Source organism: Biomphalaria glabrata, chromosome 1 (assembly GCF_947242115.1).
Source record: "Biomphalaria glabrata chromosome 1, xgBioGlab47.1, whole genome shotgun sequence".
NCBI classification, from domain to species: domain Eukaryota; kingdom Metazoa; phylum Mollusca; class Gastropoda; family Planorbidae; genus Biomphalaria; species Biomphalaria glabrata.
Window position 1 is genome coordinate 69,942,253 of NC_074711.1, and position 24,647 is coordinate 69,966,899.

At 35.6% G+C, this 24,647-nt stretch overlaps 1 protein-coding gene across 1 annotated transcript; it reads right to left on the bottom strand.

The window, feature by feature from the left end:
* Positions 1-651: 651 nt before the first annotated feature.
* LOC106064705 (T-cell leukemia homeobox protein 3-like) lies at positions 652-21,752 on the bottom strand. The gene is made up of 4 exons (XM_056011412.1): positions 20,797-21,752; positions 14,318-14,400; positions 7,058-7,274; positions 652-5,912 (listed from the first exon to the last, which is right to left on the bottom strand). The coding sequence occupies exons 1-4, from the start codon at positions 21,300-21,302 to the stop codon at positions 5,786-5,788; spliced, it is 933 nt and encodes a 310-aa protein (XP_055867387.1). The 5' UTR covers positions 21,303-21,752; the 3' UTR covers positions 652-5,785.
* Between the last annotated feature and the right edge of the window lie 2,895 nt (positions 21,753-24,647).

The following is a 24,647-nucleotide window of genomic DNA, read 5'->3' on the forward strand; positions in this document are numbered from 1 at the left end:
GGAAAAAAAAAGTGTAGAGGAAAGAGAGAGAGAGACAACGTTCCCATGTAGTGTTACAGTCTCACAGATTGCTTATTAGGACGTTGTTGAATTTATTTCAGAGCTCAATCGTTCTCATACTAAACAAAAGTGACACCATTGTGAACATCTTTGAGTCGTGTTACGTTAGTGACTTCAACCCAATCTCATATGTTCCCATTCGCTTCCGTTTGTGTTTCACGAATCAACACTTTAGGTTCACTGTTTACTGCTTAAATCTACCTCAATTCTATACTAATATTTATATATATATTTCAATGACAACTATGGACAACATATGTGCAGTTGCGGATGTCTAACAAGAGTTAATTATTTTCCTAGATCTTATCTGAAGCACCTTTTACGTCGAGCGTTTGTCTCTTGTATTACACAAAAGAAATGGAACAGTGTGACTTCGGGTCTCCTTGGTTCATAGCGACCTAGATGAAGTCAACAATGAGTTGTTCACTTTAGATCTTGCCTTCAAATCTCTTGGAATCGAGCTTGTTTTTTTTTTTTTATCTAATCATGTCATCAACATCATCCTAATCAACATTATAATCACAGGCTTAAATTTAACAAAATATTTCAATACGCATTTAAACAATAGAATCAAGCCTTGACTGTTAGGAGATATTTATTTTATTGTCCTCTTACATTAATGCAAACATATATACATATAGATACGTGTTTGGTAATAATACTCAATATAATGGGGACAGTTTCTATTGAAAATAGATTGAAGACTGATTATATTTGACATTTTCAATTATGAGTCCATCCAAGGTTGACCTTAGGTCATTGGAGGCCCTAGACGAAGTGAATAGGAGGTCCTAGGCGAAGCGAATGGGGTGGCCCCAAATGAAATAGAAAAACAAAAAAAATTAAGACCGAAAAATACGCAATGAATTATAAACCGACCTGCATATCTAGCTCAATCAAGCAATACGCAATGAACTATAAACCGACCTGCATATCTAACTCAATCAAGCAATACGCAATGAATTATAAACCGACCTGCATATCTAGCTCAATCAAGCAATACGCAATGAATTATAAACCGACCTGCATATCTAACTCAATCAAGTAATACGCAATGAATTATAAACCGACCTGCATATCTAGCTCAATCAAGCAATACGCAATGAACTATAAACCGACCTGCATATCTAACTCAATCAAGCAATACGCAATGAACTATAAACCGACCTGCATATCTAGCTCAATCAAGCAATACGCAATGAACTATAAACCGACCTGCATATCTAACTCAATCAAGCAATACGCAATGAACTATAAACCGACCTGCATATCTAACTCAATCAAGCAATACGCAATGAATTATAAACCGACCTGCATATCTAGCTCAATCAAGAAACACGTCAAATTGATAAGAGCGCCAAGAGCACGAGAGTGTTTCATGGACGATTGATGACCACCAGACTAGATATAACGTTTCGATATTTCACCAAAAGGAAGAAATATCTAGTCTAACAAATAGATATAAACATTTGTGAATAAATCTACAATCATAGTAGACACTTATGAGAGCTAGGCTAATAGACATAGAGCCATAGAGTTTTGATATGTTTGAGATTTGATCTATGTTTAACTATTCTTTCTCTAAAAAAATTCTTTGAGTCCTGTGCTGCTCCCCCCCCCCCACACACCAATCGGAGGCCCCTAGACGGCTGTCTAGTTTGCCTATGCCTAAGGCCGACCCTGTCTGGCGATCATACGTCATCATAGTCCAGCAACACGAACTTGTATTAATTCGTTATTTGAAAATGCACGAAATGCATGGCCTGGTTATGAGTTTTTGAGTCTCCTAAGCCATAATGCAGTTCCAGAAACAAAAAGGTCCATTACTATGCGAACGCTTCCAAACTCCCAAGTTCGCAATAAATAACTAAAAAAATAACTATAATTAAAAGTTTAACAAAATTTTCCAATATAAACTCAATAAGACATTGGCTCTCTTTAATAGTTACTTGTGCAATGGTGTTATGTAATGTTACCTTGGAATGGTGTTATGTAATGTTACTTTGGAATGGTGTTATGTAATGTTACTTTGGAATGGTGTTATGTAATGTTACTTTGGAATGGTGTTATGTAATGTTACCTTGGAATGGTGTTATGTAATATTACTTGTGGAATGGTGTTATGTAATGTTACTTTGGTATGTTGTTATGTAATGTTACTTTGGTATGGTGTTATGTAATGTTACCTTGGAATGGTGTTATGTAATGTAACCTTGGAATGGTGTTATGTAATGTTACTTTGGAATGGTGTTATGTAATGTTACCTTGGATGGAATGTTGTTATGTAATGTTACTTTGGAATGGTGTTATGTAATATTACCTTGGAATGGTGTTATGTAATGTTACTTGGAATGGTGTTATGTAATGTTACTTTGGAATGGTGTTATGTAATGTTACTTTGGAATGGTGTATGTAATGTTACTTTGGAATGGTGTTATGTAATGTTACCTTGGAATGGTGTTATGTAATATTACTTGTGGAATGGTGTTATGTAATGTTACTTTGGTATGTTGTTATGTAATGTTACCTTGGAATGGTGTTATGTAATGTAACCTTGGAATGGTGTTATGTAATGTTACTTTGGAATGGTGTTATGTAATGTTACCTTGGAATGTTGTTATGTAATGTTACTTTGGAATGGTGTTATGTAATGTTACTTTGGAATGGTGTTATGTAATATTACCTTGGAATGGTGTTATGTAATGTTACCTTGGAATGGTGTTATGTAATGTTACTTTGGAATGGTGTTATGTAATGTTACCTTGGAATGGTGTTATGTAATGTTACCTTGAAATGGTGTTATGTAATGTTACTTTGGAATGGTGTTATGTAATGTTACCTTTGAATGGTGTTATGTAATGTTACTTTGGAATGGTGTTATGTAATGTTACTTTGGAATGGTGTTATGTAATGTTACTTTGGAATGGTGTTATGTAATGTTACTTTGGAATGGTGTTATGTAATGTTACTTTGGAATGGTGTTATGTAATGTTACCTTAAAATGGTGTTATGTATTTTTGCCTTGGTATGTTGTTATTGAACAATGTCATGGAAAGTTTTGTGGAGTGGTGTCTCGCATTGGTCCGTGGCTTTGTTTCTGCATAGTGCTCAGTAATGGTGTTGTGTATGTGTGCCACTGGCGGATCCAGGGGGGGGGGGCGGTAGGGGCGATCGAAGGGGGGGTTGGACGACTTTTAGTATAGAATTCACACAATTTTTTATACGAATTTATTACTTATGTTAATAATATATACTAATTATTTATATTTCAACCTATTTTTAGATTATTTCGCCCCCCTCCTTCTAGTATTTTGGCCGATATGGTAGGGTCGGGAGGGGGCGATGGCATCAACCCCCCCCCCCTTCCACCATAAACGTTCGAGTGGGGGGGCGGTCCTATTTATTTGTAGAAATCACAGATTGCTAACAAAATCAATGAAATATCTATATGATTAAACTTGTTATTGGTATTTTAACTGGGTTTATATTATGTCGTTCACCTGTTGGCCGATTGGAAGGGGAGGAGCGAATACCTCTACTGCCCTTCACATCTATACCCTTTGAGTGGGGGGGCGGTCCTACTTTTATGGAGAAATCATAGTATGTGAACAAAATTAGTCGAATATCTATATAATATAAACAGGTGGAAGTGCGATACATGCAATCACCTTCCCCCCATCGGACAAACCAATACTTTTTCTTTTTTGTATTATAGTAAGAAATTACAAAATTTAAAAAATCTGTCACTAATATAATTTATATATGCTATAAAGTAAATTCTTATATCGAGTCACCCAACCCCTATTCTTGAATGCAAAATGCAATCATTAGCAGAAATTATAAAAAGGAGCGAGGATTAATCGTTTTCATTTTACCGCCCTTCCCCTTTCCAGACAGAGTTTGTGTAATTTCACATGAATTTATCAAAACTATTTTAAGAAAGACTTTGCTTTGGAAAAGTTATAATTCAAACAAAATTATTTTTCAATATAACAGTCACGGTTGAGATGAGTTCAAAAGCCAGATAATCTTTTCCTAGTCGCCTTTTTCCAACCTTTACTCTATCTCATATTTTTTCTAGTTAAATAAATTTAGGACTATAATTCACAATTTATGCTTGAATTTTATTGAATATTATTTATCGAATATTTTTTTTTTCGGCGGCGATCCTCAAAGCCTTAATCTAAATATGTGTGGTATCTTATCTTTTCAAGGAACAAATCGGTTTTATTTGCAATGTATTCAGGGACTATAAATTCATATTAGAATATTTTCAAACATTTTTCAAAAGGTCCTTTATAATAGAATGAATAATAAGCTGTAGATGTCAGGAAAATCCGTTTCTGCAGTGAAGAATGCAATAAAAAACGCTTTTGGCGACGGGGCTTCGCCCCGAACCCCACTAATAAATAATGAGCCGTAGATGTCAGGAGAATGCGTTTCAGCCATGAAAAATGCAAGAAAACGCTTTTGGCGTCAGGGCTTCGCCCCGAACCCCACTGATAAATAATGAGCAGTAGATGTCAGGAGAATGCGTTTCAGCCGTGAAAAATGCAAAAAAACGCTTTTGGCGTAGGGGCGAACCCACTGATAAATAATGAGCTGTAGATGTCAGGAGAGTGAGTTTCTGCAGTGAAAAATGCAAGAAAACGCTTTTGGGTGTCGGGGCTTTGCCCCGAACCACCCTGAGAACCTTACAGCGCTCTCCCAGACCCCCGAGCTTGCAAGAGAAAGGCCTCAACATGACTGTTTTTTTTTCGCCGAAGTTTGAGAAACAGTCTTATTTTATTCTCATATATCGAATATATATACGCACGTTTATGCATAGTGTTAGGGTTTACTGGGCGTTAGGGTTAGGGTTTGTTGGAAAAACTTCGCCCCCCCCCCCACTCCAAAGTTCTTGATCCGCCAGTGATGTGTGCTAAAGATTAAACTTTAAAAAAAAAAAGTTAAATGACAAGAGATTTCCACTAAAGAAAACGCTTTTTTAAAAATTTAAATAATTTCTTTCGTTATTCACATTATGTCCTACTTTATACTTGTGTTAGTGGTTTGCTCAGAAGTAAAAATAGGAGAGGCCAGGCTACTATTTTTGTGGTCAACATCTGGACATGAATGGCACCACGAAGCTCAGTCGGTCAAAAAAAAAAAGGTTTGAGAATGAGGAATAATGGATGAAATGCGGCGTGAAATTAGTTGTTAATATAAATAAACTGTTTCTCTCTACTGACTCGAAACATATGTCAATTATCATTAAATGTGCTTCAGCATTGATCTCCATTGAACAGGAATTCAAACATTATCCATCTAAATAGTCTGACACTTGAACTCAAACATTATCCATCTAAATAGTCTGATACTTGAATTATCTTCATGATCTGCTAAGTGGTGAGTTTACACACAATTTTTAACTTTTAAAACATCAACATCCTTTGAGGAAATGGTCACATTTTTTTGGCACAGTACGATCTGTACGAACCAAAAGGTATCAGCAGAAAATGTCAATCACAAATCTAAAGAATACCATGTGTTGTTCTTCCACTACAAAGTGAGACCAAAAATCAACGCCAGATTTATTGTTGAATGAAACATACACAAGGAGTTTGGCCAGGAACATATACTCTCTAAATGTAGAAGAAATGAAGTCTTTGTGGCCAGAATGTGCGACATGTTTGGACAGTCTTTCTTATTACGCTTTTAACAAGAGTTAATGGTGCGCTGTGATATCAATGTGATATCGGTGCAGGCTCGCAACACACGTTCCCTCGTCTGCTAGCGTCCTCTGGGCGGAGACTTAGAAGAAATTTATGGGCCGCTTGTCTTTCAATTTCCCTTTCTTCGGCTGTTTGACGTCTGTAGAAATAAATAGTTGAGACTTATAAAGCTATTCACAATATCGTTTTATTTACTACGCAAATAATATATTTTCTTAGCAAAGGCATAAATGAAAGTTTAGGTTCAATAAATATATGGTCTATTTGCTATAAACATAACTGGTCAGTTTTTACAATTTATAAACCGTAAATAAGCATAGTACTAGTATTCTCTAAATTATTTTTAAGCTTCATTATATTTGTTAACATTTACAATTATTTACTTATTGTATTTAATGAAACGTATTTGATAAAAAACAAATACTGGTGATCTTAAGCATTTGAACATATCACCTTTCAAAATATCACCTTTCAAAATATCACCTTTCAAAATATCACCTTTCAAAATATCACCTTTCAAAATATCACCTTTCAAAATATCACCTTTCAAAATATCATAGTGTGTGTGGATGAAAAGTCTGTAATGTTTTTCTTCTAACTCTATGTCTAAATGTTTTCTAGTTTCTGTTTGCACAGAACAACAATCTAAGTCAAGTTAAACTCTCTACTGTACATCGGACCTTCTGACTTCTCCTTCATCATTGTCTTTTTATAATGAAAATCTGACATGTAACTTGTATAGTGTTGCTACGATTCAGTGATACAACAAGCTATAATAGGCACATGTAAAAAAACATAATGAACACAATTTACAAACTAGATTTGACTTTATGGCAGCTAACTATAAATAGCTAGGTTTTTTTCTCTTATATAGAATATAGAAAATTTTTATAAGCTATGTATTTCAAAAAATATTCGATAATTTTTTACTGTTTTTATAGCAGGCCTACAGTAAAATCACATTTCTTAACTTTTTATTTTGCTTTCGTAAAATTTCAGTATTTCGTCATTGGTTTGTCTCTTTATTTTGAAATATCGGCCATGTTTTTTTTTCTATATATTCCTAATATTGCCTCCACATTAGTCCATATCGCTTTTTCTTCTTTTACCAGATTTGTGTAGGTTACTGCTTTAAATAATGGAAACCGGATATTCAAAATCAAAAGGAAAACGAAGGGGAAATTACTGTATTGTATTGTACTAATCCCCAAGAGTAAACACAAATACAAACTACACAGCGATGTGTGTGTGTGTGTGTGTATAGAGAGATACCGAAGGACTAACCTCCATTTTGTTCTCCTGTTCTGGAACCAAGTCTTCACTTGGGCATCAGTCATACTTAATGATTTCGCCAATGCTGACCTCTCAGCAGACGCCAGGTACTTCTGCCTAGAGAATCTCTTCTCCAGTTCTAGAACCTGTTGCCTGGTGAACGCTGTCCTCGGCTTTTTTCTTTTCGGAGGAGTTCTATTCTGATATGGATGTCCAACTCGTCTGACAACTAGACAGAAAACGAAAGCCACTCATCAATGCAATTATTTTCTTAAGTATTTTAACAGAATTTCGTCCATTAAATATTTCCTATAAAACCATCGTTTGTAAAACTGTAGGAAGCTACAACTTGAGGGGCTGGGGGACACTTGTTGACAAGGTGGGTGCAAACACGGTCTTTGGATTGTAGTTAAAATACATATTTTATTATTAATAGAGTAAAAACGTAGCGAAGCATAATTTCTCCTGGAACCCAATGGGCGCCCCTCCCTCCACCAAGAAACACCCACACAGTAATGTAATAAATACAATGTACTCCATAATAAGAATATAATACAAATAACATTATAACGTATTTCCTAACTCAAAATATCTACACTATTTTACGAATAGTTACTACCTAATTTCGCTTCTACAAATATACTCTTGTTTCGTGCTAAAGGAACACAAAAAGGACTTGTAGTACTCTGATCTAATCTAACAGGCAGATTTCAATATTTTCAGCAAGAATGTCAGATTACCACAACACTATCTCCGCCAATGCTAAAAAGACGAGACTTGTACGTATCGAAAGTTTGAAAGTGTTGTCAATAACATTGTACAAATTGGGCATATTGTTAGGCAGGCTAACGGGACAATACCGCAGGATACGGAAATTTATAAATGTTAGTTATTACTATTACATTTTTAATATTGATATGTATGGAATGAACTGATTTCATAGGTATAGTTCAATGGGAACCTTGCCTAACAGATGTTATTGATTGATTATCTAATTGATGATTTTCTAAATGGCCAATCTCTCAATCAGCCTCAAGTAAGAAACTTTTCCATTTTGTTAAAATGTTAAGTGTATTAACTGTGCACTTCTATTAATCCTGTGCAACACGTGTATGAAACACTATTTATTAAATTAAATATATTTTCTAGTTACTGCTAACTTAACGAAACGGACGGACAGACAGACCACACACAAGTAATAGCAACTTTTCCTCTTTCGGGGGGTCTCTTATAACTCTTATAAATATAAGACTTCAGTGCTATTGGTGACTGATAGTCTTCCGACTGCTTGCTTACTGTTTATTTTGTATGCGTATACTTAAACACATTAGTAATATTCTAGTAGGCTACCTTTTTACATAGCCTGTAAATGGCGACAGTCTTAGATCAATTCTGATTGATAGCGGAGCAGAAAGGAGCTTTAAGGTATCACTGTGTACCAATTTCTTTACTCTGGGCGTATTTAGTCAGGCGAGAAGAGTGTATCTCAAAATCTGCCATTGACTTAATTAATTATTCTCATGTAAATGTAATTTAACACTAGTTATCTTGTGTTTTTTTTTTTACAAAGCTTATCTCAGCTCACTCTTTATGTCTGTCAGTCTGTCTGGTAGAAAGTCTGTACATATAATTTCTTCCACACCCATTCTCGGATCAAGTTGAAACTTTGCACACTTATTTATTGGCGTAGGCAAGACATGAATCAATGCAAAAAATAAATGTGTCGATGAAGTAGCAGCTCTTTTCTGTGTTTCTAAATGTAAAGATTTTATCAATGAAACTTTACTATTCTTGTTACATGCAAATATTCACTGCTTTCTTTGGCCAGCAGGGATTGTCGTGTCCTTAATCCCTCAAAGGGAATTCTCCCTTTATAACTCAAGCGCTAGATGTTCTACAACTAAGTTATTAAAAATAAGGCTTATTCATAAACCAGTTTTACTCAATGAGTAAGAATATATATAATTGAATCAAATATGTTGTAACTATGTATATATTTACAATTACTCTGCCAATCTCAAATCAAATTTTCCAAAGCTGAAATAGTTTGTTGCAAGGACATGTATTCTGCTCGGATTAATCAGTTCTGTTTGTCATATATACGCGTAATCATCAAAATTTAAAGGCCGGATGCACAAAGATAAAACAAAAGAGATATTGTTGTGCTGTTACATTGACATAAGGTCGTATTATAATTGGTTGTATTCAAATTTTTATGCTATGACCTCAACTATTGTTTCAAATAAACTGGCTTTTAAACAGATTTTATCTTATGATTTACTACAGTTGTATTAAAATACTACTACTGATAAAAAAAACTAAATCAATACCTTGGGTTTAATAATAAAGCAAATCATTTTCAGTACACATTTATATTGTGTATATATATTTCTTCATCTTCCTGGCTAGTAAATATTTAAAAAAATGAAAGTAAATGTGATTTAAATAAATACAAGTTTTCGCTCACGGCGCTAGAACTTAATTCATAGCTAACAGATACAGAATAAAAAATTCCTTTTTTCTGACAAAAAATTCGGAGCTGTGAAGTCTAAATATGAATTATTTAAAAATTTCTTAAAAAAACTAAGATTTATATTAAGTTGGCCGACTCATCTCGACACTTTCTCATGTGACTGTGAACCCTGTTTTGGAGAGACACTCCCGCCCCACAAATATTGCAGGTTAATGTGGTTTTCGCTTTGGTGATAGAGGAGCTGGCCATTTTTCGTATGAAACGCTTGTTTTTTCACTGTCCATAGCTTTCTTGGTCTCTCTCCATCTAGTGCGGTCTAGGGCTATGTCATACTAATAGATTTATATATATTGTAATAATTTACCAGCAAAATAAAACATTAAACATTGTCTAATATGACTGTTAATTTTACTAAACTATCTGAAAATGGGAACAGTTATTCATTGCTGAGAAAAGAATACTTGACCTATTAGATTTATAATTGACATTGTTTTATTTACGAGGCCACAATAAATTCTAATAAGGGGTCAAACTCAATTGAAACGTTTGTTTGTAAAATGTTTTACATGTTTCGGATGTTCCTTCAGAGTTGAAGATAATTACTTCCTAGTCCAAACCTCCCGCAGGACGACGGGGGATGGGAGCGGGCAGGGTTTGAACCCGGGACCATCGATAAATCTGAACGACAGTCCAGCGTGCAAACCGCACGACCAGGCAGCCATACCTTGGGTTTAATAATAAAGCAAATCATTTTCAGTAAACATTTATATTGTGTATATTGAGTGTATTGGAAGGTTAGTACATACAAGTGAATCAAACCTAAGAACATTCATATCTTTTGTGTCGAAACGGCTAGTTTTTGGCTTCAAATGTTTTTTTTTTTTTCAATATTAAGCGAATTGGAAAAAAAATTAAATGAAATTTATGTAATATTTTATGTATCTTTCTTGCTATAAGGTATAGGGTGTGGGATGTCTGGCTGAGTGACGATTCGCTTGGCTACCTATCAAGTGGGCTATAGTTTCAATTTCAATTCAAGCAGAGTTGTGTTTGCTGAGCGCATACATGTAGCGAGGTAACCTGCAACCCACTGGATATTAGACCATAACGTTGTGAGCGTGCTATAAGCATGATATTTGCACTATTTAAAGTTTTTTTTTAAAAAAGGATATTCACGATTTAAGTATTAAAGAGCGATTCACAAATATTCGTTGATTTGTACTTTAACAATGTGTAAAAAACAAAATTGAATAGCCTTTCCAAAACTACTTACATAGCCAACTTTTTTTTTTCGCTCTTGGAAATATGTACAAGTTTTGTAATTTTGTTCTATTAAAGAAATACCACTCTTACCACTCTTGGATGGCAGCCTGGTCGTGTGAATTGCGCGCTGAAATGTCGTTCGGACTTATCGATGGTCCCGTGTTCAAACCCTGCCCGCTCCCATCTCCCGCCCTCCCGCGGACAAGGAAGTAAATTATCCTCAACTCTGAAGGAATGTATGAAACATATAAAACATTTTACAAAACACACACACACACACACACACACATATATATATCTTATCTTTTTTATCTTGTAATGTAGAAGACAAGCTGTAAATATCTAGCCCCCCTTCCCTATATAATAACTTTGGAACGAAATCTTTGCCGTGAGCCAATATATTCAAGCTATTTATTTCACATTTGGTTGTAATCGATTTCTTAACTATTTCTAAAGTGTGGGTATTTTTCCAATGACATAACGAATAGCAGGGTGCCAGGACATCCGCTCTGTTATTTGCAGCAGACGCCTTGGCTGGCTTGGCCACGTTCATAGAATGCCAGTAGGTCCACTTCTAATAGAAGGCAGGAGAGCCGCTGGTCGCTCACTTTTACGGTATACGAATGTATGCAAAAGCGACATGAAGCTCTTCAAAATCGACACTAGCAGCTGGGAAAAAGTAGCACTGGATAGATCCACATGGAGAGAGAGCATCAAGGAAGTGTCTCGAAGTGCAGATGTCATACACAACAGAAGCAGAAAGAAGGGTGAAAATGTTACGGTGCCTGGTGATTACATATGCCCAACCTGCGACCGCAGCTGTGTATCAAGCATTGGCCACTTTAGTCACACAAGAAGTTGCAAAGGGAAAAGATCTTCTCTCTAGACGTAAAATGCCAAAATGCCATAGATAACTCTAGGGTGTATTATTTGATTGGCCTACTATCAAAGCTTATATCAACTTGTTGTATCTGCTTGTCTGTCATGTAAAAAGTGTGAACATGTTATTTCTTCCACTGTCATTCAGGTTGAAACTTCGCACAACTATTTACTGGCGTAGACAAGACATGAATCAATAAATTAAAAATAAAATTATTTCGCTTTGTTATAAATAGATAATATATATTCCGTGCAAAGTCTGTAAAGAAAGTCTTTAAAGTTTTTTTTTAGTCCTAGATCTAGACTAGAGGTTATTAGAAAACAAGAGAAACGTAGTTGCGATACGTCAATAAAATCTTTTTCCTATGGACGGACCACCGTATTGTTTTTATGAAATGTCTCTGAATTACGTTGTAGAAACTTTGTTATAAAAGTAGTCACACATTGAATGAATAAATGGATTGTATTAGACCCATAGTCACGCAATGTTCACACACTGAGTTATGGTGGTAATTTTTTTTTTTTTTAGAAATCGTTTCGGAAAAACTGTTTAGACATTATTGAAAGATTTGAATTTGATCCAGGACTCACGAACAGAAACAGCATGTGCGAGTACGAGTTTGTGTGTATGTAAGAGTGATTGTGTGTATATGAGAGAGAGAGAGAGAGAGAGAGAGAGAGGCTATGAAGATCATGTCCACATTTGTCTCCCCTTAATTGAGCCCATTGTGTATTTCAAAATAGATTCGCCATAACGCGGACAATAAATGGCATCATTAATTAGCAAGGGAGACAAAAAGACATATTTAGGGAATGTTTTTGACATCCTGGGAAGACTCCACATGAAGTAAAACAAGAGCGGCTGATATGATCATAGCTGATGGCCGGGTTAGTAAACCATCACCCTTCTCAGAACAGACTATGCTTTTGTTTCTTGTTTGTGTTATAAAGGATTCTGTGTTTGCATGCACACAACACATGGACTTAAAACATGAGCAACATTTGAAAGACTTATAAATACATTGCCATATACATTCGAGTGGATGAGTCACTTTACTACCTATCAATGGAGCCCGAGTTCGAATCCCGACACGAGGTGAGTTGTGTTTGCAAAGCACGAAAACCCTCCCCCTCTCCCCCACGGGCTCAGAAAAGAGAATAGACCAGAGCGCACTGAGCTTATAGCTTGAAAGTTTCGCTAAGTAATTCAAAATAAATACATAAATAAATTATCGGCGTCCAATTTAAGGGTGCAAAAGATGGTGAGACCACTGGTCGATAAAAGCATTTGTAAACTCTACAACATGTTAGCAGTTTGAATGTCTCAACAAAAATTGTAATTCAAGTACAAAATCTTTCTAGCGGTTAAAGGTTAGTATATATGTTTTTAAGATTTTAAGTCATTTACATGAGACTGTTTTCCATTTCTGAATAGTTTGTTATCATTATAAGAAGGAAGAAGTGGTTTCTGTGTGTTTATGGATGCAACTTATATGTTGCAATAGAAGCGATGTTTCTCTGATATAATGTTGTACCAGAACCTAAGGTTTTGTTTAAATGTAACGTTTCCACAAAATTACTATTACACCAGAACTAATCTTAGATTAGAACCAAAGTTTCTTTAGAACTAATGCTTCGTTTCAGTGAAAGTCTGTAAATAAAGAAGATTTCTTTGTGATGTTATCTATCAGAGAACAGAATTTCGTTTTAATCTTCTAGAAAGGTAACGCTAAACAAATAAATTCGGTATATTTCAGACGGCTAATCCGGCCAAGAAAGTACATAATGAATGAAATAACTTGTCCATTATTACAACTCTAAATATTAAACTTATTGGTACTTTAAACTTATGTCATGCCTATTTCCCTAATCTACAAAAAATTAGCGTGAGTGTGAGTCATTCTTATCACACCCTAACTATTAGTTTTGTGTGGTCAATGTGTCCGTCTGTCACATTTAGATCTAAAAAAAAAACTAAAAAAGATATTCGATTTCATGATATATTGTAGCTTGCAAAGTTTAGATGAAACGGCTACTTTCTATCTTCTGAATGTGAATGTATTGTATTTAAATTGATATACGTGAGCCGTTGTTCGACGTTGAACCACATCTTCCTAACACTCTGTTCACTGAATACTTACGGATATTAACAATATAACAGTGGCTTCAGCAGGCCAACCAATGCTATCATGACTGCAGCATTTCTGCTCCGCACAAGTCTACTTTGTATGGCGAGATGTAGGATTGTGATTGTTGCTTGTAGCTCAAAACTTCTGATTCAAGTGATGAGAATAGTGAAACCTGAATCTTTGCCTGCATTGCTTAGCAAACAGATCACCCATGGGTGTAATCTTGTTTAAAAATCTTGTACTTAAATCTGCCTAGTCTCATATGTCTGATATTACTTTTACTTTAAAGCATGCAATATTGTACAGATCTTTTTGCGTAATCATGTATTACCTATATCGCACTACTAAGGGCTTAATAAACAATAGTTATTACACCGGGTGATAAATACACTAAATCATCAGTGATGCCCAGTCTACGACCCACGGGTCATATTTCGGACCCTAACGAGTTGCTACTCGAAACTTCAGTCATAATGCAGGAAATCGGCCAGGTGTCCTTAACTTTTTCTAAATGTAGATTATACTTACGACCAAAGCGATCTCTTTGCATTCCTGTCCAGGGACAAACAAAGACCTCAGGCCAAACTGGACGTGACGACATTATTTCAAGCCTAGAGGAGAAAAATATTTTATTTTTAACTCACCTCAGGATAAACACATGAAATAGATGTGCAGCATATCAGTGTTTCTCAAACTTTTTACCAGTTGCCCCCCCCCCCGGGTCATAGGGAGCAAGGTAGGTTTCCAATCCAACTTTCCACATTGGGCCCTGTGTGGCTTTAGGAATGTCATGAAAAAGAAACTCAAAGACATTTACTTATAACACATTTTCCCGGTTTTAGTTTGCATGTTTGTTTTAAATATTGGTAACACTATAATGTTATGTGGTTTAAAAGCCAATCATTGATTACTATCTACAATGAAAATGAAACTGTTCACATCCTCCCTTTTGTAAGAGTTCGCGCACCTCTTTGAGAGGAAGTTGCCCCCCCCCCCCACACACACGGACAACGGATGCAAGCTCCACAGTTTGAGAAATGCTGCATTATATTGTAACCCTCAAAAGTAGTACAAGTCGGGAAGTAGAAAACTTTAAAACCATTTGTTTGTCTGCGGTTATTGAGGTCTTTAGCATTTTGCTTTTTTTTTTTGACATTTCTGTTCCATTAATGTTGAAATTTATGATTGATACTGGTCAATGTAAATTTGGAATGTTTTATTATTAATGTAAATCTCGTGTGATTACGTTTCACTTACGGAAGGCTTATCTTTTAGAATTGGCAGCAACTCAGAGCAGAGGTTTGACAATTTTGACAGCAGACGTAGACGGATAAATGTTTAGCCCACAGCAGAATTTGAAATCGCGACCTTCAGTCTGGCAGCCATTTTATTTTCCTTGTAGTTAACAATAGCTTCCATCAGAATAATTGTTCTTGTTATATAGTATTTGCCTTAACATCAATTAGCAAAATTAAACTAAAAAGTCACATAGGTCATTTTTCATTGACAGATCGAAAATCTCTATTATCCTCTAACCCTACATATGGTATGTTTTTCTTAATTTAAATACAATATTTAGGATACATATTTAAGGTTTAAAAAGTATTTTGTTACATAAGATTCTAATAATTTTCATATCATCATTACTTACTCATGTTTTAATAGACATTTTTTAAATACCATAAAATACGATTATTTTAAAATATATTTCTTAACGTCAACGCTATTAATTATTTTTGTAAATGACAAATTTGTTTCTATTATCAGTCACACACGCAATTAACGTTCACAAAAGTTTGTCTAGACAAAGTCTTGCAATGGACGTCCTGAGAATTTGGAGAGCGTTCATTTCAAACAAAATAAATGATAATAAACATTTAATTATAGTGAATACTACTACTACTACTAAAAATAGTAATAAAAATAATAATTTTTCTTGGTTTTAAAATCCCACAGTGCAAGATAGCTAACAGATGTGTGCAAGATAGCTAACAGATGTGTGCAAGATAGCTAACAGATGTGTGCAAGATAGCTAACAGATGTGAACAAAAAAACATTTGTGGAATTTAGATTCAACGTAGATATGGAACGCAGTGGAGTAGCAACCAAGGCGCTCACGACCAATAGTAGCCCAAACGATAAGGGGAAAAAATTCAAATGTATTGACTGTAGCAGTTTAAATGTTCAAATTCTTATATAATTTTACTTAAGACCAGTGTATATTTATTGTTCTTGTCTGTGTTTCTATATGTAATCAACTATGAAAACAGATCTAAAGATGTCAATCTTATTATTGTAGACAATGTAAAGTGGTAGTTTGAAATCTGTTCAAGGGAGATAGCTCTGTAATTGTCTGTACAGCTATGATATGTTAAAAATTTTAATGATAATAATAGTAATAATAATAAAAATGTATAAGCAATATGAAAGTACTCTACTTGATAAATTATGTTGTTTTCATTGTTATCCAAAGTTCTTTTTTTTTTCGTGTGTCTAGAATACAAGTGAATAATATCTTCAAATCTTTGGTTTAAGAAGCCATAGAATAGTTCGTAATATATAATTCATATAAAAGTTAAAGGTAAGTTGATGATATAATAACCAATCAGTGCATATCGAAGTAACGTCTGTATTATATAAGATAAGATAAGACAACTTACACAAACAAATGAACTGGCTTTTAGCGAATAAATTATTTAAATCTAACCCTAACCCTACCCTAGAACCACTGCTTATGTGCTTTATAACTACTATAAAAACCGCCCTTATACTCTTCCATGTTAAATTATAAAGAATTTCTCCATTTGTTGTTCCTATTGCGAGCCGCTATTAAATTGAATGGCATCTCTACATAGTTCCATTGGTGTTTGAAACACAGTATAACGTCAGCAAGAAGACAGTTGAAAACTTTTTTTTAGTTGATCTCAAAGATTTTCATTTGGAAGAAATTATACTGGAAAGTTCAATGTTTGGTGGTCAGGCAAACGTAAACATTATCTACTACAAATGCTGCAGAGGTCTGTATCAATGTTCAATTTTCAAAATTGAACAACTGTTCATAGCGAAGCATTCGGTCATCCTTGTAGTATCATTTTCACAAGGCTGCACAACAAAAGCCTTACTCACATTTTGACCATGACTCTTCCAGTTATTCAAAGTATTGTTGATATTGTCCTTGACAAAAGAAACAATCGACTTTCTACTGTGCAGGCTAAATAACGATCGTAACCTAACCAATGCGCTTCAAACAAACTTCTGTCTTGTGGAGCTGATGTAAAACATTCAGTCAAATTTTTGTTTTTGTTGTCCTGAGCCCGTTAGGACAATCTCTAGACGACGAGCAAAAACACATTCAGAATATCTGAAGATTCAAGGTGTGACTCGGAATTCTAGCAAGTTAAATGTTTGACCAATGACATTGACTTTTGAATGACTCCGAGGTTTGAGGACCTCGTTCATGCCTACACCGATGAGGAACATAACATATGTACTGCTTTATGTGTTATTTTCTTGAAATTGTACTCTCCCATTAGATACACTAGGGTTCAATTAGGGTTCACTTAACTTACCCTAGGGAATATTTCTGCACCCAGGCTCACAGTGACGCTACTGATATAACGTGTTAGTTATTGCTCACTATCGATGAATTGTAATTTAAATTGAAGGAATCTATTTCTCTAGAAGTATTTTGTTCTAAATAAAAGGCCTTTATATTATGTCTTTGGAGATATTAAAACTATCAATAAGTATAGTTTAATTTATAAATGTAGATCTAACTACTTGAATAACTTTTTTATTCTTGGGAAATTAAAAAAAAAATGATGAAGTGAAATGACAGCTATTATCAAACAATATTGTGTTATAAAGATGAGCAATGAGTTAAATGTATAACAAAAGATTACCAGTAAACCAGCAACAAAATGTCAATACAACGATGAAGTATAAATATGATGTTTAAAAACAAAGTTGACGCATCTCTCTCTACTAAATTTTTACTAATAAAAAAATATTTCAATCCAAAAGTTTGAAAAAAATTATATTAACTTAACAATGGCTGCCTGGTCGTGCGGTTTGCGCGCTGGATTGTCGTTTGGATTTATCGATGGTCAGGGTTCAAACCCTGCCCGCTCCCATCCCCCGTCGTCCTGCGGGAGGTTTGGACTAGGAAGTAAACTATCTTCAACTCTGAAGGAACATCCGAAATATGTAAAACATTTTACAAACAATGTAACAATGTTGCAAAGATTTTTTTTATATTGTTACCGGTACAAAGAATTGTTCATTGTCCGTTACTTAATGAGCCACTGCAAAGTAGGATTCGATCTATGGACAATTTCATTGTAATATAAAGAAATACATCGTGTCCAGTTTTAAACATTACCAAAATATTTGAGCGTATTGTAAAATGCGTCCAGTTGCTTCTTCGTTAGAAAAAAAAAAAAGGGGGGGGGGATTAAGGATCTTATACACACTTATTTTGGATCCACTCTTCAGACTTTATCCTCTACACCAGTGGTCTTCAGACTTTATCCTCTACACCAGTGGTCTTCAGACTTTATCCTTTACACCAGTGGTCTTCAGACTTTATCCTCTACACCAGTGGTCTTCAGACTTTATCCTCTACACCAGTGGTTCGAAACTTTATTTTTTTCTCATAGACCACTTGCCATGTTTTCCAGTTTTCGGTAAATTCTGAGCTTAGTTAATGTCGCTTTTGTGAAAATTCATCAAATTCAAATGTGTTTTATTCACTTATTTCTAAGTCCTATATATTCATAATGAAATTCACATTAAAACAAAGCAAAATACTATTTAATATGTAATACAAGAATTCACCAAACAAATTATAAACGCCTAAAAGTGAACTGCTTTGATAATAACATTTCAATGTCGGGCTTCAATGAAGTTTAGGCCTACAATTTAAACTACTCGCTTAGCTTTTTATTATAACATAGGCAACCTTGACCCTTTCCCACTAGATATGTCTGATATGAAATTTAAAAAATGAGAAATTTTCTGTTAATATTCCATAATGTCTAGTAAGTATCAGGTATAGACCTTTTTAAAGCAAAAAAGAGCTAATATCCCTAGCAAAATAAAATTTTCACTATAGTGTGCAATTATCCTCATTGTGCTATAGAGATAATGTAAGACGCTCGCAAGCTTTTTCTCTTAATGATGCGGAAGCGAACATTTTGTCCACTGTGGATCTATTTTGAACTTTTAAGTTTTCTACGGGTGTCTCGGATAAACCCTCCAGCTTTAGATAGTTTCATGACTTCATGACGTAAACTATGTTGCATAAAAGGCACATGATGAAGGAAGGAATGAAGCTAAATTTCAAATGATCAAAACACTGTACTGTCTACATTTCTTTCTAGACTTGGCCATGTTCAATATTACTTTCTTGTAGACGCAATTAAGATATTTAAAAAAGATGCTAAAATTTAGAAATATAAACAAATGCATTCGAATAATAGGATTAGGCCTATAATTCAAAGGGTTAGCTAAGGTAGAATCCATGTGTATGAGTTGATTTCATAAATGGGAAATAAATTTCAAGTCTCGACCTGTTTAAATAAGATCACTGTCGTAGTCCCCGCTTACATCTCATGGACCCCCAATTCATTTTTGCACTCTCGTGAACCCCTGAAAGTCGCCTAGACCATATTGGGAATCACTGCTCTAGACCTATCCCTCTTTTCGCATCTTCTTTCGGTTATTTGTATAGCCCCCCCCCCCTAACAACTAATCTATTGTTTTATCAGACGGTTATTCCATTTAATTACTGAAATATTACTCCTTCTTCTATATAGGCCTACATTCTCCTATTTTAGATCCACGTGCTGCTAATGAAAAAATAAATAAAGTAGGCAAGAAATTTTTTCCACCTCACTGCGAATGTTTTCTATGAGACCTGGAGTTGAGACAACCAGCACCTAACATTAGTACAGTTAGTCTACCTATAAAGGCTCCATGTCGACAGTTGTAGCTAATGGACATACTGTTTATGTTAGCTACATTGTAATTGGCGTACATTTGATTTCCTTTTTGATAATGTCTATAGACTCAACCTATTTATACAATAATTGGTTTAAACAGTCTTTTCCAGTCTGTTTTTTTAATGTTTATATTATATCATGTCTTCAGATAATCTATATATATATATATATATATATATATAATTCTCTTCTTCGCTCAAGAGTTTGGACGAGAAGAAGAAGTAAAGGAAAGATCACTCTTTTATTTCTGCGGAATAGAGTTATCCCAAGAACTTTGCGAGCTTTGCGTGTAGCGAAGTCATACAGTGTAACATGAAAATTTTATTTCCTACATAGATCACGCTCAATAGCAAATATGTTAATTCATCTACGAGAATTGTTGAACTAAAGTAATTCTTCATTAGTTTGAGGCGCGAAAAGCTTCTTTTACAAGATTACACAATTACGGCTAATGCATAATGCCGTTTTTATTTATCGCCCGTAGGATTGGCGTTTTCCATATTGAATGACACCCCAAAATGACAATTTTTGTCTATATATATCATCCGAATTGTATGAGTTTTCAAAAGATTTTTAATAATTTCCGGAGATTTTTCATATATTTTGTAATTTCAGGAGATTTCCAGGAGCTCCTGGTAAATCAGACAGCCGAAATAAATCTGTTATAAGTTATAAAATGGTTTAATTTAATAATTTACACATAGAATTAGCGCGGGTCCTATGGAAGTGTGGGGCCCAATGCGGTCGGATAGGTTGCTGTGGCCTATGGCCGGCCCTGCAAAATAGCGGCGTATGGTATGCAGCCGGTCGACTAGTATTTTTTATTTTTACTTTTGATAACATAAAGTTTGAAGTGTCTTTATGGAATAAAATCAATTCAACCCACTGGACAGTTCAACAAGTTGCTCAAGTTTCTGCGCGTGTTGTGCTTCTCTAAACTTCTGTTTCTGTGGTAAAAGTGGAAACTAATGAACTAACAGTTTTGCCAAATATTTTCTTACTTACCCTCCGGAGTCTATCCTGCAGACTTCAGTTGGTAAACACGCAATTTGGAGTGGGTGATGGTACGGAGTTGGTATGTCATCAGCGATGGCTCTGACGTGACGAGTGAGAGATCTGTCAGTTGACTGGCAGGTAAAAACACCCAGCCCAGAGGCCGCGGAAGGGTGTTTACAAGGTTCTTCCTGGGCGAGTACCTTGTTAGCATCATGTAATTCTCTTAGCGATGTGGCTCTCTTAGCGTCCTCATTGACCCCTTGTAGAATACGATCAATACTGAAGGAAAGTTTACAGGGCGCTATCCTCGAACCGCGGTCTTTCAGTTCCCCTGCCTCTAAACTACAATCGCCGTCAGAGAACTTTCCACCTTCTTTTTCAACATCGTTCTCGTCGATGTCATCGTCGCTGTCAACCTGATCCTCGTCACTGATCTCACCGCCGTCGTCAAGTTTGTCTTCTGTCACACTGTTGTTGTTGGTGTCGTTAGACACAGGTGAGACACTGGGCTGCATGACGTGTTGGACGCGGATACTCTGTCAGATATCTTTTAATGTAACAATAGTCTTTTTTGTTTTGTTACGAAATCATTTTAGATCACTTGTATCAAATTCCGTTTTGAAACTCCTTGCCAGGCTTTGTGTTCATTGGTGACATCATAACTTTTCGTAAGGCGCATCCACAAGTTTGTAAAAACATCGTCTGAACTGTCTTGGATTACATTGAGTAAATCTGCCTACGTCAATGTAACCACTTGCAGAAAGAAAGAATGCCATTTATTTTCCCAGCATGCCATGTCGACAAATGCATTTGTGAATCTCTTCAATGCGCTAAAATAATTGTGTAGAAGGAAACAGGAAAGAACACACACACACACAAACACACAACGGGCATTGAGCGCGTGCCTTTTCATGCTCCAAATCCCTGTGTTACCTCTTTTCAATTGAACGTGAGCAGAGAGTCTGGCCCGCAAGTCAAAAATACAACTCACACTCTTCTATTGTCTTGACGTGTTTGGACAATCCCTGGGAAAACTAACACCCAATCACGCGTCAGCTTCTGGACAACCGCAATTAGCATTTTGCACAACAGAGACAATTTCTTTCCTCGATTGGAGAAGCGATAATAGCCTTTTGCCTGGTCCCGCCCTGATTGGCTTGCGAGACAATGTCAGCTGACAGAGCCGAGCATCTGTTTACCCAGGCAAGGCAAAGATCAATAAAAGCGCGTGAGACAAAATCAGATTAGATCGGGTATATAGGGAAATCAAGTAAAATGGAGGCAGCTATTAAAACACTTTCAATTAAAACCATTTTGGCAATTTGAAAAAAAATTCCCAAGCACAAAAAAAAAAATTGTAAAAATAACGTGGTTATTAATTTTTTTTTTAAAGCTCAACTGGGAAAAGGAAAGGACAAATGATTTGGGCTGTGGCGTCAGGAAATAGTTCAAATACTTAAAGATCACGTGTGGAAATGTGCGGCCAAAGAAAACAGAAAGTTTACAATTTTAATGTGAGATACGTATTTTAACTTCGAGAAGAAGAGTGGGTCTCATCAATAATCGACTGCTGGGCGCGTTTTATCGTTTCTCTCAGTTCTTTGAAACTAAAGTAGAGAGAGTGTGAGACAGACAGACAGAAAGAGAGAGAGAGGCGGAAAAGGAAGAGATTCATTGCAACGCTTGAATGCTAACATGTAGATAACTCATTTCTGTGTCATGGACTCGCGGATATAGGCTTACAAGTAAACAAACATCAGCCGTTGGAGACACACTAGAATCTACGAAACTGAATGTGATGATCTTTGTATCACCAACATTAGAAACAATTATTGTTTGAATGGAAACTTTTTTCTTTTTTTTTTTCCAAATAATATTGAAAATACATCTTTAAAAGACCATCAATTAAAAATAGAGCAAAGTTAAGGCGGTTTGATATAGGCCTATTTTGACCGAAACTTCTCATTAATTTCTCTTGAATAATGTACACATGTGTTTTCACAAAAATGTTCACAAATAATAGATGCGTGCAAGAAAAACAAGCAAAATGTTTGTAAAAAATACTATTAAAAAAACAAAAACAAAGCTTATCTTAGGGGAAGAACTTTTACCGCTATATTTCTCAATACTGCAAGATTTTTTTCCCTTTTCGACATAAAAAATATTTAATTACCAGTATTTAATTAACTAATTGGTTAATTTTTTTTTGGTTGATTCATGTTTTGTTAGGAACAACGAACAACTTGCGCCAGGTTCAACTGGATTCGAGAATGAGAAGTGGGAGAACTAACGGGTTCCCAATTTGTACCAGACTAGCGGACAAAGTGAGTTGATATTAGACCTTAGGAGCTTTCTCTGTCACAATAGATTGAGCAGAAAAGTTGAAATAGTTTAGCGCAGTGCTTTTATTTTTTTTGTAAAGGTGCCGGTACTCAGTGATGGATTGCCCATGGAACTATACTAACTTTTCAGTACTAATAAATTAATAATAAACGTTAAAATACAAGAAAAGTAATACTTTTTCCCCACACTGAAAAAGGTGCCGGTACGCCGTACCGGTGCGTACCGTCACAAAAAAAGCACTGGTTTAGCGAATCAAACAGTTTTATAACCTAGCTATTGCCTTCTGACATCTCTCTGCCACTAGTGACCTATAAGATGTAGCCTAGTATCACAGGCTGTAAGGAATAACGTAGTAACAAAAGTGCTGTCTACGGTCAAGTGTTTTAGAATGTACGCTTTATTGGGGCTAAATCGATCGCACAAACAAATGACACGATAGCTCAACATTGACAATTACAATCCAATCTATCACCAACTCGGATGAACTTTTCGGTTTTCCTGTAACGTTTCAATATATTGCCATCGCTTAAAGACTTGCGTCCAGACCCTTTTCCAGCAGTAACATAGGCAGACTGTATCTCTTGCTTCAGTGAATCAGTTCAACTAATGGCTGCTCATTTAATCGTTGTAAATCTAATATCAGAGGGAAAGACCATGTAATTATCGGATTTCTCTCGGGTACTCTGTCTCGTGCAGACTGGGTTCACCAGTAGAGACAATGCTTCCCCAAAGACCCAGGGCCTGGTTGGATTGGCCCAGAGATTCGTGTAGGGAACTGATGCTGATTAATGTACTCAATGTACACTGACTGTACTCCTGTACATGTACACCCATACGGCGATCCTCAAATTAGGTACACAGCACAATAAGAGAACTAAACGTAGGAAATGGGAATACAATTCAAGTAGGTGAGTTTCTATGAACGGCTTACACTTGCTTAGTGGGGAGTTTTTTTGCTTTACATCTCATTGCCAATAAGATGATATTTTATTAGTTCTAAACTGTAACGGTGCTACTTAAAAAATAACTACTGGAATATTGTTTACACATAAACATTTTCTCACCCAAATGAGTGTCCGAAATTTGTTTTAAAATCAATTAAATATTACGTCACTGTCACATAATCTGGCTTTTCACGTTGATCAAGTTAGTGACCACGTTGCATGTATTCCACACAGATTATTAACACTTTCCGTGCGGGGTTACTCTCAATTTCAAGGAGTAGCGCTGTCTAGTGCCGTGTTACTCTCAGGAAGTAACTTGGTATATAGGGTAGTTTATTTTATCAAGGAGGCGCGGTGGCTGAGCGGTAAAACGGGGTCCCGGGTTGGAATCCCGGTGAAGACTGGGATTTTTTATTTCGGGATCCTTGGGCGCCTCTGAGTCCACCCAGCTTTAATGGGTACCTGACATTAGTTGGGGAAAAGTAAAGGCGGTCGGTCGTTGTGCTGGCCAAATGACACCTTCGTTAACCGTGGGCCACAAAAACAGATGACCCTTACATCATCTGCCCCATA

What these genes read in the sequence shown, in the direction of transcription:
- LOC106064705 (XM_056011412.1), bottom strand. Translation starts at nt 21,302, where the DNA reads ATGCAGCCCAGTGTCTCACCTGTGTCTAACGACACCAACAACAACAGT. An exon ending in TGCAGGATAGACTCCGGAGG is followed by an intron (nt 14,401 to 20,796) that starts GTAAGTAAGAAA and finishes TTTCTCCTCTAG; the next exon opens with GCTTGAAATAATGTCGTCAC. An exon ending in GCAAAGAGATCGCTTTGGTC is followed by an intron (nt 7,275 to 14,317) that starts GTAAGTATAATC and finishes TTTTCTGTCTAG; the next exon opens with TTGTCAGACGAGTTGGACAT.